Source organism: Siniperca chuatsi, linkage group LG20 (genome assembly GCF_020085105.1).
Source record: "Siniperca chuatsi isolate FFG_IHB_CAS linkage group LG20, ASM2008510v1, whole genome shotgun sequence".
In the NCBI taxonomy this organism is placed as follows: Eukaryota; Metazoa; Chordata; class Actinopteri; order Centrarchiformes; family Sinipercidae; genus Siniperca; species Siniperca chuatsi.
Genome location: NC_058061.1, coordinates 11,950,877 through 11,966,878, shown reverse-complemented (window position 1 = coordinate 11,966,878; position 16,002 = coordinate 11,950,877). Strand labels below are relative to the sequence as shown.

Here is a 16,002-nt window from a genome sequence, read left to right as displayed (position 1 = left end):
TTCTGAGTTACATTTTATGAGCTGTTCTCAACTGTATTGCTGGGCAGACTGGACATCTCCAGTTGCAGCATATCAAAGTATGTGTCTAAAGAATATTGAGCCTAGTAGCTCTGAAAATTTGAACTCGCGGAAGGTTGAATGCCACAAACACACATTTTGAATTTGCATCACAGATTTCCGTTAATGTGCTGATATATTTTTACTTTCAAGGTATAGATTAGAAAACGTAAAATATGCACTTTATAAAAAGCAAAGGAATTTGGAAGTCACAAGCTACAAGCAAACCAGACTCAGCAGTAAATGTCTTAGATACTATAAGTGCTTATGATTGTTCTTACAGACAGTGAGTCATGTGGTCCTGGTTTGTTATATAAAGCAGAAAGAAGAAACTTTGACTGTGTTACAAAAGGATAAAACAAATCAAACAAGGCAAAACAAAACTAAAGTGAAGAGTGATTATCGCAGTCTGATTCATCAGGCGCAGTATCTCAGAAACTAAACCCTGGCATTGTTGTCTACTTGCAATAGCGTCATAGTCAAAAATAAACCATACATACAGTTTGTGGCCAAGTGGAAAACAATTTGATGAAAAACGGTTGAAAGACACAAATTACACAAGGTAAAAGGAGGGCCGCAATCAGACAGAAAACAGAGCAGTACACAAGTACAAAACTGATCAGGAGAAAATCATCTCAGAATGCATAACTCATCAGTTACTGACAGGCTTGAATAACAGAGACTCCCTGTTCTCTTCTGTCAGCTAAACACCAGGTTGTAAGCTGCATACCCAATCACCCAGCTTCTGAGGATACCTTCAGATATGTCTGGTCATGTATTGTTGTGGGTCATGCCTGCAGTAAATACTGTATATCAAATTCAGTCAAACAATTGTTCAACCTATACTTCACTCTCAAAGTTTTTTATTCACTTATTTCTTGTTTACCTTGTCTTGTTGCTGGAGCTTCTTTAGCTCCTCAAGCACAAAGTCCACTTGTTTGGAGGTAGTGAGCGAGGCGATGTTTCCATTGAGGTTCTTGCAGTAGTGTTGGGCGTTGTCATAACTCTCACGGCTGGAGTTGATCCTCAGGCAGGCCTCCCCCACCTGGCTCCATCCCTCACTGCACTGCTGGGCTGGAAAAAGGCAAAAGTAAGATGAGAAGATGTACGAGTTTGGGCCAAAACATGGTAGATGTTAGTAAAAAATAAACATATAGGTCTATTCTCCTCCAGGCTTTACATGTGAACCTACTTTGACAAGACCTTTATTCCTTTAAAGTTGTATGGGGAAAAAATGAAATCAGAACATGAAATCATTCATTCGGTGCTGAGCAGGTAGTGTACAGTGTGCAGCTGCCTGCTGCGGGCATAAACAACCCTATGAGAGAGGTGAGAGTGAACCAAAACAGTTAAGTTTCAGGCCAGACAGCTAAACAATGACCTGAAACTCTGTATAAAACTCTGGTTAAAACTCAGGTGATAACTCTCTGTAGCTACATTACTACAAGTGACCTCTTTCACATTGTCATTTGATACATTATTATTATAAAAATATCTATTATACCCACTTTAAATCAGAACATTAGTTAAATACTGCTCAACATACTGTGCCATACTCCAAGAAAAAAGTAGTAGAGAACAAAGCCATGAAAGCAGATTGCAGGAAGTCTGCTTGCTTCCAAATCACAGGGGACTAAAGATTTAGGACTTAGTGTGTGTGGATGTCACAGATTTAGCGGGAGTGCAATCTGCACTTATTTGCCTTAGAGAGATGGAGGGATTTTTGTAGACCAAACTGCCTATGCATTTTGTGTGTGTGAATCGTGCCGAGACTCCCTTTCAGGCATCACACACACACACACGCACGCGTGCACGCACGCACACGCACACGCACGCATGCCGCACGCACGCGATTTGCAGCTCCCACTGATGCAACAAGCCCTTAGGCAACAAGACTTTACATAAAGAAAATTATGGATACAAAATTTATGAATATCTGTTTGAATATTCCCTTCTGGTCTGAATGTCAGTGGAGTCATTCATTACAGTGAACACAACATCATCTCACAACATAAGTGACTTTGTGTTCACTCTCATCAAGTTGTATCCATGAGATCAAGAATAAGGGTCATGTTCAATCTTAAGTGCTACACTTACAGCAACAAAGAAAAAAAAAAAGCCTAGTACATTTATCTTTTGCTGTCCCACAGTCTCCACGTCCTTGACTGCAACACGCTGAAAACCTGACCTTCTTCTCACGCATGTGTGAGGGCTGAATCCAAAGCCTTCAATACGATGGTGTGTGTTCATGTGTGTGGAAATGTGTTTGGGGGTCCAACGTCTATCTCACCAGGCAAAGCGTGGCACTCTGACTGATTCTGGTCCCACTGACAGTTGAGATTCAGCGAGCAGCTCTTGCAGTTGGCAAGCTTGCTGCACACCTGCTCGTTCCGCACTGGACACTCAGTGAAGTTCTTCACGTTCTACAGCAAGAGAGGAGAGAATAGAAAAGACAGGAGGATGGTTAACGGAAGCTTTAAATTTAAAATAGATCAGGAAGTGTTGAACTGCTGAGAAAACTCTTTTGAGTGAATATCTTCCACCTCTAAAACACAGTCCTGTTTGTACTCTGATGTAATTGATTAAACTACAATGTGCAACATGCAGAGAGTAGAACAGTATGTACTCTTTCCAAACCGAGGCCCCATAATCACCAAGTTAAACCTGAAATATCACTCGATCTCACCAGTGATGACGCCCCAATATCCCCAGCACACAAAATCTTTGAGAAAAAGTGTATGTGCATGTGTGTGCGACTGTCTCAGGGAACTGAATACAAGACCAGAAGCGCTCTGACGCCCCCTGTTGGACCACTCACAGAGGTACAGTTGCTCGAGGCAGAGATGCACTTCTTGTCATCACACCACTGGCACCCGTTGGTGTTGGCTGTACAGCTGGCACAGTCTGAGAACCGGTAACACCGCTCATCAACTGTGACTAAAAAGATAAAGGGAGAGGAACAACAGAGTGCAGTAATGAGTGTGTATATGATCCAACATCATACATTTTCTGGAATACATAAAAAGTAATTATTTATCAGTAGATAGAAATAGTTCCTGCGGAATATGAAAAAAAAAAATCTCAGTTTGCAGAAAAGTGTGGAAGAGCAGATAGGCTGAAAAATATCAATTCTGCATACAAAAGTGGACCACCAGTCATTCTTTGGCAGATTTGGAAAGGAAGAATCAAAGCTCTGACAAGTATGCAAAAAGGTTTGGATGTCTTTCTCACCAGCTTTAGGGGGGCAGAACGAGGCAGAAATGAGGCTTCCATTAGGCAGGCTGTGTTCCCAGGGGAGACAGCGGCCTCTGCTCCAGATACAGCGAACCCCTGGCCCAGCCTTCACACACCCCTCCTCTGCCAAGAAGGCCTGGCAGCTGGGGGGTCGGTAAACAAGCACATCGTTGAGCAGCACACCAGAGAAGCCCCCAAACACATACATGGACCTGGCAAAGAAAACATGAGAACAGAGTGTAAACAATAAGGAACAAATTAAAGATACTATTATAGATTAGGCAAGTAAATTGTGAAAAAACAAGGCAAAATGACTTGGCTTTGGGTGTTTTTGATCGTTCTAATTGTTTTTTGCTCATCAGCAACACAAAAAAGTAACAAACTAAAACATGACCATACCAAAGATTGGGGCTTCAAAACTGATTTCACTGTATGAAGCATCTGTCCAGTGTGTTTTAGTGCAGATTCTATTAGAGAGACTCACCCATTGCTGACCACAGCAGAGTGACCAAAGCGGTTGACATCCCTGTGCAGGTCTGGTTTAGGCAGGAGCCTCCACTCATCACAAGCTGAGGGAAATATGAGACCATATGTAAGGGAGCATTTGGTTAGTCTGTGTGCTTTAATGTTATTTAGTTAACTAAGCAGACAAATCTAAATATACTTTTTGTTATGTCATGATTGCCCTCCCTGTGTGCAGTAACATACATAGTGCTTCCCCCCACTATGATACAATATTTTCCTTTTTACAATTTTTGTTTATGTTGAGAATAATGAATGATAATTAAGAGGGGGGAAGAGCCAAAGCATTGATATGCTAGCTTTATCAAATACATGTATTCAATTTTGGCTAATAACTCTCTAAATCTAATTTCCAAATTTAATTATAGCTCTCAAAATCTCATTAGGTGCTATTAAAAACCCATCTGTCATGACCTCAAAAACATTTAGAAAAATTCAACATATACACAAATACAAAAGTACTTGAAGCACACTTAAAACATTTTGTCTTTAACTAACAGAAGTAGTATTATGTATGAGATATCGTTTTTTATTTTATTTTATTTTAAAGACTATAATTGGGATGACATGGTGACAAGAGAGGGTTTTTAACAAACATTATTCAAGTTGCTAATAAAACCATTGGAGAGGTCACCATTCAAATTGTGGCATAATGTCAAGAATAATATAAGTCCTACCAATGTCATAGGCAAGGAAGTCAGCAGAGAAACACTTGGCCCCGTTGCTGAGCGATGTGTCGTTGTGTGTGTTGCCACCAAAGATGAGCAGGGTGCCGCTGAGGAGCACAGCTGAGTGCAAGTACCGTGGAAAGCCGCTCTCTCTCAGAATGAACCTAGAACATATGCATGACAAGTGTGTCAAGGGCAAGTCTTACAAGAAAACGTGTAACACACACGTTTCACACACACAAGCAGCATATGTATGTGTGTGTAGGTGTTGATTTACCATGTCCGGGTGTTAACGTCATAGCGGTAGAGGTCATCAACAAGGCCATATTTGTTGGCAGGCAGTGCCTTATAGCCTCCATGAACATATACACTACCACTGGCAGTGTCATACGTGCTGCTGTGGCCGTAACCTCCCTGGGGAACAGCGCCTTTGGTCTCAGGCACCAACCACGTGTTGGACCCTGACAAAGACACATATTCATTAAGCATTTAATACAGAAGAAGAAAAAAGTCCTTCAAATCAAAAAAAGCAAGCAAACAGACTGGCAAGAATGGTTAGCATTGTTTTGTTTTGTTCACGTTATATGAATTTCTAGGTTTTGATTTTCAATTTTTCTAATTGTTACATCTCACTGACAACAGAAAAAAGGCCACAATTCTACTTAGCTTCTGGAATCCAAAAATTAAATAATGAAATTTGGAGTTTTTTGGACCTTTTCTGGCAGGTTTTCAAACTTTTCCAAAGCACTCTAGAAATTATGGTTAGTTATCAGTCATTGCTCATTTGAAACCACAACTGTACTCAGTTTGCCTGCTGTGGCTTTGAAATTGAGCTTAGTGTAGTCAAAACATTATCCAAAAAACAAGTTGTGTCAACCTTTTTTTCTCTTAATTTTTTCAATTAAATTTTATTTATATAGCACCAAATAAAAACAGAAGTTATCTCAGGGCACTTTTCATATAGAGCAGGTCTAGACCGTACTGTTTAGAATATTATTAACAGAGACCCAACAATTCCCACCATGAGCAAGCACTTGGCAACAGTGGCAAGGAAAAACTCCCTTAATTAGGGGGGGATCTGCATATTACTGCCAATTGAAGCTGCCTGTAATGTCTGCTTGGTACCTTCAAACACTGAAAAGCAATGCTGCTCATCAAAACTTTGCTTTTTGTTTTGTAGAGTCAAATTCTATTCAGATCCAAACAATAAATTCTATATCATTAGTATTTATTTATATTTTGCACAACTATTATTGATGAAAGTCAACAAGCTGTGTTTAAGTGAATAGAATTTCTAAGCAGAGACCTTTTCCTACGTACCAGATGTCATGCGATGGGAGGGAAAGATACAGAGAGCCGACAGAGTCTAAAATTTGTAATTTATGTACTGATGTCGGCTGTGACTCACTCAGGTTGTACTCCTGAACGTTGCTGATGTAGCTGTAGATGGGGGAGTAGCCAAAGATGACCAGCATAATGGCCTCTCCTTCGTCTAGCAGGACACAGTGGGCTGAGTGACCCTCAACAGCGTAAATCTGAGCTTGGGCCGGTGGGCCAACCACAGGGTTTCTCCGCTGCCACGTCCGACTGGGTACGTTGAACACCCACAGCTCTTCTGTCACGTTCCCCCAGCCGGCCTCCAGTTTCCCACCAAACATATAGATATCATCCTGAAAAGAAGAGGACAAATTTACTATAGTATGTTACGGAATGCAGCCGTGTTTAGAGAAGCTGATGCATGCTGTAATAAAAGTGAAAGAAAAGGCTTAATAGTGTCATAATAAACATGATATAAAATGTACCTTTTCAAAACAAGCCTGTGTTTAGTTGAAATTCTTTCATCTACTTACTGTTCAGGTTGTTGTTTTTTTCCTAGTAATCATGGATATATGGTCATGTGAAAGAAAACATGTCTCTCAGCTTTGTGTTTGACGATATATTACAACATGTAGTTATTCAAAGATGACGTGTTAATACTGAAAATAAGCAATTTCCCATTGAAAGCGACAGTTGTGATTTTACTTCTTGTGTGAGCAAACAGTTATTGCTTCTTCACTCCATCTAATTCTTCCCCCAATCCTGCTAACAGTTAGGCATATCTGTGTGTGTTTACCTGGTAGGCAGCAAGCGAGTGGCCATATCTTGGCACAGGGCCACTATTGATGGGAACTGTGTTCCAGATACCACTCTCCAGGTTGTAGCTGCAGAGCAAAGCAACAGAACATTATACTTTAATGCGTATGGAAATGCGTACAGAACACAAAACATATTTATTACCTGCATTCAAACACTGCACACATTTAGTTTATCCCTCTGTGACTTCACATAATCTATTTTTACCTCATGTTCAGCTAATTTAATCACAAAAGGCAGCAGTTCCCTTCATGCCAAAAGGTACCACTTTAGTCTTCCAGTCACAAAAAGTACTTTTGTTTAGCTAGAGGATTTGCACACTGATGAACACGGAAAATGAATGTTTGTAGGCATTCGCAATAAAACAGGACACCTGGTCAGGTCATCACACATTGGCCATTTATTCAAAATACTTTTGGAGCCCAGAATCCATTTTCCTCAGGAATGATGATGATGCACCTGATGATGAACAAACAATGAGCAGATGGCGAGAGCTTGTCCAAGCAATGAAGAACTAAAACTGTTAGTTAACTCTGAGCCAGGACATGATTTAGCACAGAAGTCAGACATCCAAGTACACTAAATATTAAACTCTCAATTTAGCTAAGTGAATGCACCACCTATACATTCACACAAAGCACACCACTGAAACCTTAACGCCCACGCTTGCCAGTTTAGACGAAAAAGAAACGGGTAGCCCTAACACTGGGTAGGGTTTTCTCAAGGGACTTGCTTGACATATTCTGAGAAGCCACCAGCTTTACTGCACTTCCTCCTTTAGTAGTTTTTGCTTAGTATGTGAGCATTCACAGTAAGGCATGGTCAGGACTTCTGAGACATGGGCTTTTAATGGAGAAAAAATAAAATAAACTCAGGCTATATACATAAATGGCAATAAAAGATGATACATTTGGCAGGCAGGGCATGCTTTGGTGTTTGTATGTGGATCTCAATTGTACAGTCAACTGAACAAACTAACGAAATACCTTGTATTGTAAGGATAAATGAACAATGTTTTTTGATTCAAAAACACAGTGTATCAAACTGTGAGCAGAAATGTTTCTTGTGGAAAAATCAATACTTTGGGACACGCTATGTTATGACTTACTTGAGAATCATCTGGAAGGAGCTGTAGTTGAAGGTGTATCCGCCCACCACCCACATGACCTTTTCCTGCACCACAGCCTTATGGGAAGCTCTGGCGAGTGATGTGCCGAAGGGCTTGACGCTTGGTAGGACCCAGAAGGACTCGGTTGAAGGTACAGTTAAAGAGCAGTCTGGCCCTACAAGACATGATGAGAAAGAAATTATAGCCGAGGGCTCAAATAAAGAACAACGTAACCTCAAGATCTCTGCTTGACATTTACAAAATGAAGATTATTAATATTCTCTTGACAGCAGCACTATTTTAAGACAAAGAACTACATTAATTTGATGCGCAATCTCTTTTAGGATGGAATTTTTCTGCAGCATCCGACACATATTTTCATGCCTACTCAGTGAAACTTTGAAGAGCACACATGCCACTCTCAAACCTAAACAAAAGCAAGACCACTCCTTAAACGAACATGACAGGCAGGGAGGTGTGAATATGTTAAATTGTCCGAGTGAAGGCCGTGCTGAAAAAGCGCATGCCTCTGCTAATGATTCTGTCAAGTTTGATCACGTGAAAGCAGTCGGTTCCCTCCAGCTGGATAATAAGGCACTGTCACGGGGCTTATCGACATGTTACCAATCAGCATTAAAACACAACACAGCTGTTCACACTTGTCTGCTAACACATTCTTCATTATATCTTTCTACATAATTGCCACAGCAGACGGGGGGGGGGAGCGACAGCATTTTACAACCTGTGATTGCATATGATTCATCACTGTGTTTTGAATGTGGTGAAATGAAAAAAATATTTCACAATGTCTTTATTATTAGGTGTCAATGCTTTACAGGTGCTGGGATTTTGTCGTTTTTCGTCAGAATTTCCCTACATTACCATCTGACAAATAAAAAACAGTTAAAATGACAGTGAAAATGCAGAAACTATTATATATATATATTTATTTATTTATTTATTTTTTAATTTTTTTTTTTTTAATTTTTTTTTTTTTATTATGTTCACTAAGCCACACCCAATTTCTGCAGTCCAATCACATTTCAAGGATTTGATTTAAAACTCTCTCGTAACTGACACGAAAGCTTAACTGTATTTCTACTTGCTTTAGATACTATTAGCTATTCTTTCAGATCTAAGAGTTTGCAAACATCAATTGTGTTTAGACTCTTACCTTGCCAGCTGTCATTGCAAACACACAACTTCTCCCCGGTGAGGTCGCAGTAGCCGTGGTCGGGGCTGCCGCAGTTGTTCCTGCAGTAAGGGATGTCACAGGCCTCGCCTTTCCAGTACTTGTCACATTCACAGTACACTCTGCTGGCGGCCGAGTTACCAGGGGTGCACTTCCCATGGCCAGAGCAGTTATTGGGACAAGAGTTGATCCTGGATAGAAAGATGTTTTCATTTAGCCAACACTGTATGCACTATTTAGGCCATGCAGAGACCTTTACTTGGAGGCTGAGGAAGATTAATGAGTATCATCTAGCGTTAGCAAAGGTGAGCCGGATAAAAATATTGGTAAATTATGAAAAACTATTGAGCAGGTCACTGGTCAACAGTGATTGTTGCTGTAGGGCCTAGTCCAGCAGAAAAGCACATGTACCAGTCTTTTTGTTGCTGAAATGTGGGATGCAGAAACATGTTACTATCCATCAACAGCTAGGAGAAATAAATGGACCTGGAAAATCAGCCCACTGCAGTTTATAATAAATTGGACACATCAATGAAAATCTGAAAAATGTCTTTAACACAGCTGATGGCCTAAAACACAACCTCAGTGGAATCGGTATCTGCTGAGGAACCCAACACTAAAAATAGAAACAATGCAAGGTTAAATATTGTTTTGCTTCTAGTTTAAGTTCAAAAGTAGAGTCCGGACACTTACGAGTAGAATATTTCAAATCCTGTCAGGTTATAGGCAGCATCGCTGAAAAAGTGTAATAGTGCGTAGCCTGAAGTTGTCTCAACCTCAGGAACTGTCTCATTTCCTCGTATCTCTGGCACGATGAGACCGCTGCAGAGAAACGCAGAAAATTCATTGGCATCACTTTCTCACAACTTTACAGTAACAAACCTATAACTCTGTGCTAAATCAGAAGGACAAGACACATGCTACATTAAATGAAGAATAAATGAAACAGCCAAAAGTCAGTCAGTACTCTGATGCACACAAGTCTCTCCCATCACAAAGCCGCTGATTTAAGTTATTCCGTGATTTCTTTTTTCTCTTTTCAGAAAACACTTCTTATAATTATAGATACTGACCTCAGATTTATGTCACCACCTTTACAAGTACACACATATGATATGCTGCACTATAAGACATCATTGTAGTATATCATCTGTCGACATTCTGGACCTAGCTCTGATAAAACCCACTCTCTCATTTTGTAGTTTCTCACCTGAAAACAGCAACCAGTGGAGCATATATCGAGTCTCCATCATAGACGTACATATGGTCCCAACTACATTCTGTGGCAAAGTGGTTAAATCTTAACCGAAGAACCGCATTTGGACTGCAGAAGAAACAATAAAAAAAATGGTTTAGGTTTCACGGCCTCAGTTCTAATTGTAGTAGTATTCATGGATAGTAACACTGACAGATTATTTTTATTTTAGTGAACTGTACTCTAGGTGCCACATCCACACAGCCCATTCAGACATCATGATGTAATTTGAGTATAACTGAACAAAAAACAACTTATTCATAAACATACTTAAGCGTAAGAAATTAATTTTCCCAAAAAATGTATTCAAGTGCTAGCATAGCACTGACCACACTGGTTACAGATTATCATTTAATAAAGATACGAGGATAAAAAGAAATCCATTTACTTTGAAGTATACTGCTCAATATGTATAAGAGACAAATAAATGTTGTTTTTCCCTCTGCCCTCTCTTTCCATCCTGGTAATAAAGTTTCCAAACGGCTCAGTCCTCACAGTGACCGTGGTTGCCATGACAATTAAAAGCATCAACAGGTACTTCCTCTCTCTGCATGACTGCTGATTAAAATGTAGCAGTCAAACCCCAGCGCAACAGACAAACATTCTCAACCCTCAAAATGCAAGACCCCGCTTTACATTATACTGTGCAAGCAACAAAAGTATACTTCCTTGAACAGAGATGCTGATCGGCTTGATTTGATTGCATTGATCAGTTTATACTGCATAATTAAATGTGGCCGTGTGTGCTCAGCTTCAGCAGAACATACTAATTTAGAATAAGTACTTACTAGCCCTCAATGAGCCAGGTGCACTTTGTTTTGTACTTGTAGTTGATTGGACCATCTGTGAGGTATCCTGAGGGCTCCGTCAACCTGAAATATCAAAGAAGTCAGCACAGTCGGCACATTAATACGTTAGCTCGTGTAGAATGCGTAAAGTGTAAAACATTAAATGTCAGAGGTTTTTTTTTAAGCTAGGAAAGTATTATTCTAAAATAAAGCCACATTTTGTAGTTAGAACCAGCAGCACTATTGCTTGGAACACCAAGATGTAACAACACAAACATTTTGTGCAGTGTTCAGTGAAACAACGGTGTAACTTGATGTTGTCAAAACATTAGACCCTGTAAAGTCCTCTGGTGTCTAATTTTTAAGAGTTTGCAAGTTAAGAATCTTATTCATAAAGTTTCATACATTTTTTATGTATAAAAGTTGATAAATGACAAGTGAATTCCTTCGTGAAACACCTTGCTCTTTTAAAAAAAACTCCACCAACTCTGACAATAATTGATACTTTTTTTTTTTTTTTATGAGCGGATCTCTTGTCCTGGTACAAAGTCTTGTCTAAATGTGGATTCCAGTGTCCAACTATAGTGTCACACACTGCATTCACTCCCCAAGATTTCCCAAAGTTGAGACAAATACTTAATGAATCCACAAAATGAGTATCTGTCAGTTGACAATGTTCAGGCCTTACTTTTTCATGACATTACAGAAAGACTGCAGCCCTGGTTCATTTATTTCTGACTTTGGAGGCATCACAAATACATACCGAGCTCTCATGGGTGGTCTGAGTAACACAGGAACTGAATTGTATTACCTTTTATGTCCCTTACAGTTGTTTTAGATGCATAGCATGATAGAAGAATACTTTAAATTCAGACGTTTTGACAGGATAATGGACTAAAACTGGGTTATAATCTCATAAAGATGCAATTGTATACATATGATGAGATTCAATCTTGACATGTACCTTAAAGGTTCTGTAAATGAGATTCTGAACATTAATACAGCAGCAAACAACTATTTGCTATATAAAGATATAGACGAGTAATTGCATCCTGAGCAGAAAATTACATCACACCACCTCTGCCTGTGTTGTTATCAGAGCTTGTCTGTGCTTTGTTTATACAGCCGCACTAGTTAGTGCATGTGGGTCCCCTCTGTGTGAAACTGTTGGTCTGTGAGGAGAGCGATATAAGGGCTGGTTCTTTTCTCATTCAACGTGATAAATTAACGATTTATTTCGACCAAACCAGAGTTGGTGATTGTTGGAACAGTGGAAAGACTAAAAGATGGTATTGGTGAGTTTTATTTTGTTTCTGTCCAGTTTGAATTATGTGTGTTTTTACGATGAGCTGCAAGGTAAAATTACTGTTTTTCTCAATGGAGTCTGGTGCGCCGTAGCAGCCATTTGTTTTGGTCTGAAATGTGTTCTAGTGCGACATTTAGTGGCAGTGAATGTCACTTACAGCTCCTTTAAAACATTTCCCCAAACATTGTTTTGTCCTTTGTTTACTACTCACATCACAAAAGCATGTATTATTATAGATATGCTTGATATATTTTTATGCAAAGTCTAGTTACAGTTACTACAGTTGATCGAGGTGAACACTTATGATATAAGCACCCAGCAGCATGCAACCAGCAATGAGTTAGGGCTGTGTAGACATCCAAGAATGATGAATTTTTCCATGCTGCACTTTGGACTTCCCAGGGAAATACTATCCAAAGAGTGCAATAGTCTGTCCCTAAACGTTTCAAGACTGTGTGTGTTCCTGCTGTCCATGGCGCTGTGGTGTTCAGTCCTTCTATATTTAAAATCAGACACTCTTAACACTTCGTAAACAAGAAATAAATCTGTGATGCAGACTTAAACTTTCAAGATAGAATTGTTATGAGGAAGTCAGCAATGTGTAATTGATCATGTATTAACCAGGGTGCATGTCTCTATTCCACTGACTAGAGAGATGCTAAGAGGTAAATTCTCACATTTCAATAGTTTGTTTCTAGGTGATGGGAGGTTATTCCCTGACAACATGCCTGATGACAACCCAAACAAAACCTCAGGTACATCAGGAGCAATGGTAATTACTGTGATCAAAGCACTTCTGTACCACAGAGTGCACCTCAGGTGTACTGAAAGGCCATTAGATGCTCCTGTCAAGAGTAGCAGTCAAAGTGAACATCATTATTATTATTAATTATTATTATATAGCAGTTTGACATTTATTCTTTGGTCACTTGCCAATGTTTCCCTGCCTTTTCCTAACTACTACCTATTTGCACACAATCCTTAACTCATTGCACCTCTTGGGGGGGGGGGGGTCATGGCATCTATCTGTGCTTATCAATAGGCATATTATTCCAATTTAGGAACAATAGACATTTGTTGTATCACCATGTAGGCTGCAAGGCATATGCAAAATCAATTAGTTGCAGATGTTTCCTTAAAGCCACTTTAGGTTCCTTTCTCTGGCAAGAGCAAAAGGAATTTATTTGTTTAAGGCTTTTATCTGGAATCAGTACAAACGCGTCAGGCTGTAAGTCAATATAACAGTGCAAGTTAGAGTCTTGGTTGTCTGGTCCACGCTCACATGTGCAGATTGGATTGTACAAGGTAATGGAACCCATTCATTTACTCGTCTCCCTGAGACAAATACAGTAAAGCATGTGGGTGTTAATTCAATGCTTAATGTTATATCTCCAGTGAACACAGATAAAAGTGATTAGTGAGATTAAAGTGAGAGATTTTCACCAAACGATTATGCTAGCTGATTAATTAGTCAAATTAGTCAAAATTTAATCTGCAGCTTTTTTGGATTAAGTCAATTTTCAAACAAAAATACCAAACATTAGTTAGTTTAAGTTTCTTGACTGTGGAGATTTGCTGCTTTTAGTTTTTGAATAAGTCACCTTGAGTTTTAGGAAACTATGATGGGCCCTTTTCTAACATTTTATAGACCTAATGATTGATTAAACAAGGAAATAATCTCTAGATTAATCAATGACAAAAATAATTAATTCGATCCAAGCATTTTCATGCAGAATGTTGGTCACATATTACAAATCCATGGAAATAAGCCCTGCATCTTCTGAGTACTGCGCGCAACAGGTCTGTCAAGGCTGCTAGCTGATTCACAAATGTAGTTACGTTTTGAGCAAAGGTCAGCTTGTTTACTGAGCATAAATCAAAGTGTTTAAAAGGGGTTTTGTCTTTGTCAGGCAAGCCAATTTGTTCATTTTAATGGCAACCCATCTCCCAAAAAGCTGGGTGTCAATGATCTCTACTGACGCTGAAGGAAAACAGCTAACTGACTTTGGGTGGCTCAGACCATCTTAAAACTGAATATCACAAGATTTCTGAAAACAACACTACAAGTAATTTGATGTTGTTTCACAGCTGAAATATTAAGGCAAAAGATGTGGTGCATGGCCACTTACTTGAACCTCCCTTGGCAGTGCTGGCACTGGTCTCCAACCCATCCTCGATCACAGATGCAGGATCCGTTTACACATTTTCCAGAGAGACAATTCTTGTCACACGGTTTCGCCGGGGAGGCGTGAGTGAACAGCACAAAGTAAAACAAAACATAGACCACCAAGTATCTGTTGATACCCCGCAGATCGCTGTGGGTGGCTAGCTTGGGTCCAAAAAGAAAGAGTATAGTCTTACATTTCCCCCCAGGATCCATTTTCCCCCAGGTCGACCAAGCAGAGTAAAACACCGGGGCCTTTAGGTCTGCTTTGGGAAAAAGCCTCGGCTACTCAGACTGTTTCTATTATAACAAAGAAGTCCTGCATATTCGTTGAGTGTTATACATACTCAAATTAAGGCTTAGCTAAGCCTACTTACAAAGCCTTGGACAAAAAAGCTAAGAAAATGCAATGTTTAAGTGTTTTTAGAAGCTGCTTGTTTAACCGCATGCATAGATTTGGAGTGGGAGGAATTCCCTTCACCCTACCTCTTGTTGGAAGAACCTACCGACCATCGATTAAAGCCATTTAAGCCGCTAACTCGTTGAATACTATGACAAGCTAATACATAATTTGTTAGCCTATGTAGCTTAATTGCAGTTTGGCCTCTGCTAGGTAATGTAACGTTACTGCATTGATTCAACACCACTTATCTTCCAAATGCCATTTCAGCAGCCATTTTAACGGGTAAACAATCTCTCAGACTGAAACAGGGATGTGCACTGTGACATGCAGTGGTCCTTCCACAAGCCGCTACAATTTAGCCGGATCTTGTCCACAGAAGAACAAAGGGGTTGTGGTGTTTGTAGCCCTGGACCCAGTGCGAAGGCTGCCGCAGTCAACATGGATGTGGTGATGTGGGAACTGGAAGGCTATTCCTGCCGAGTGTGAGGCACTGAGCAAATACTTTGAACTGTTGTTGATCCTACCGGTCTATACCCACAGCAACTTAACCACCTTCAAACGTCGTTGACAGCACTGTGTGGTGTGGTGTCTTCTCGTATTCCAGTGGAGGGGGGGGGAAAAGCACCGCTGTTGCTCTCAAAACATGACCAGAAGTGGCAGCGATGGTTTTGCTAGCGCAGCGACACTAGACAGATCCTCAGGTTGGATAAAACTAAACACAGGCTGCGCATGCGTTATGGAAACGGGTTCTATTTAAAGGTACAGTGTCAAAAACTCACCAAACTATCCTATGCGGTATTTAAAAGCTGATTATGTTGTAAGATTTCCAGGTCAATGCTTTCCAAATAAATACTCACAAGACACATTTGCCCACATTTTGTTCTTGTGACCTTGTCCTTTGACTTTGAAATATAATATGTAGAATTTATGAAAAATACATCAGAATCAGAAATATTTTATTGATCCCCGAGGGGAAACTCTTTCGTTACAGCTGCTCACTATCACGTCAGTGCACACAGGAAAAGAAGTACAGTACTGTTATATTGTATATGGCAACACATCTATTTAGGGTAATACCTTTAACAATATATGAAAAGTCTCAGTGGGTGGTGTATTGCAAATATTCAACATATTAAACAATACATTGCAAATAGCCTATAGTATATGTAAAT

The 16,002-nt window shown here is 39.8% G+C and overlaps 1 protein-coding gene across 3 annotated transcripts in view; it reads right to left on the bottom strand.

Moving 5' to 3' along the window:
• Positions 1 to 15,556, bottom strand: part of atrnl1b (attractin-like 1b) — a 69,679-nt gene extending 54,123 nt beyond the window's left edge. For 2 of the 3 annotated variants that reach the window (XR_006375868.1, XM_044177705.1), the window contains exons 1-15: positions 14,393 to 15,556; positions 10,958 to 11,041; positions 10,125 to 10,238; positions 9,608 to 9,736; positions 8,897 to 9,105; positions 7,723 to 7,897; positions 6,595 to 6,682; positions 5,890 to 6,151; positions 4,759 to 4,942; positions 4,491 to 4,645; positions 3,776 to 3,860; positions 3,289 to 3,503; positions 2,876 to 2,994; positions 2,348 to 2,480; positions 944 to 1,131 (exon numbers count right to left, since the gene is read on the bottom strand). Coding sequence is in view for 2 of the 3 variants with exons in the window: in XM_044177705.1 (XP_044033640.1) it covers positions 944 to 1,131; positions 2,348 to 2,480; positions 2,876 to 2,994; positions 3,289 to 3,503; positions 3,776 to 3,860; positions 4,491 to 4,645; positions 4,759 to 4,942; positions 5,890 to 6,151; positions 6,595 to 6,682; positions 7,723 to 7,897; positions 8,897 to 9,105; positions 9,608 to 9,736; positions 10,125 to 10,238; positions 10,958 to 11,041; positions 14,393 to 14,643 (2,391 nt within the window). In the remaining variant the exon portion in view is untranslated. The remainder of the gene's footprint in view (positions 1 to 943; positions 1,132 to 2,347; positions 2,481 to 2,875; positions 2,995 to 3,288; positions 3,504 to 3,775; positions 3,861 to 4,490; positions 4,646 to 4,758; positions 4,943 to 5,889; positions 6,152 to 6,594; positions 6,683 to 7,722; positions 7,898 to 8,896; positions 9,106 to 9,607; positions 9,737 to 10,124; positions 10,239 to 10,957; positions 11,042 to 14,392) is intronic. The other variant, XM_044177704.1, reaches the window with a different exon arrangement.
• Positions 15,557 to 16,002: the final 446 nt, after the last annotated feature.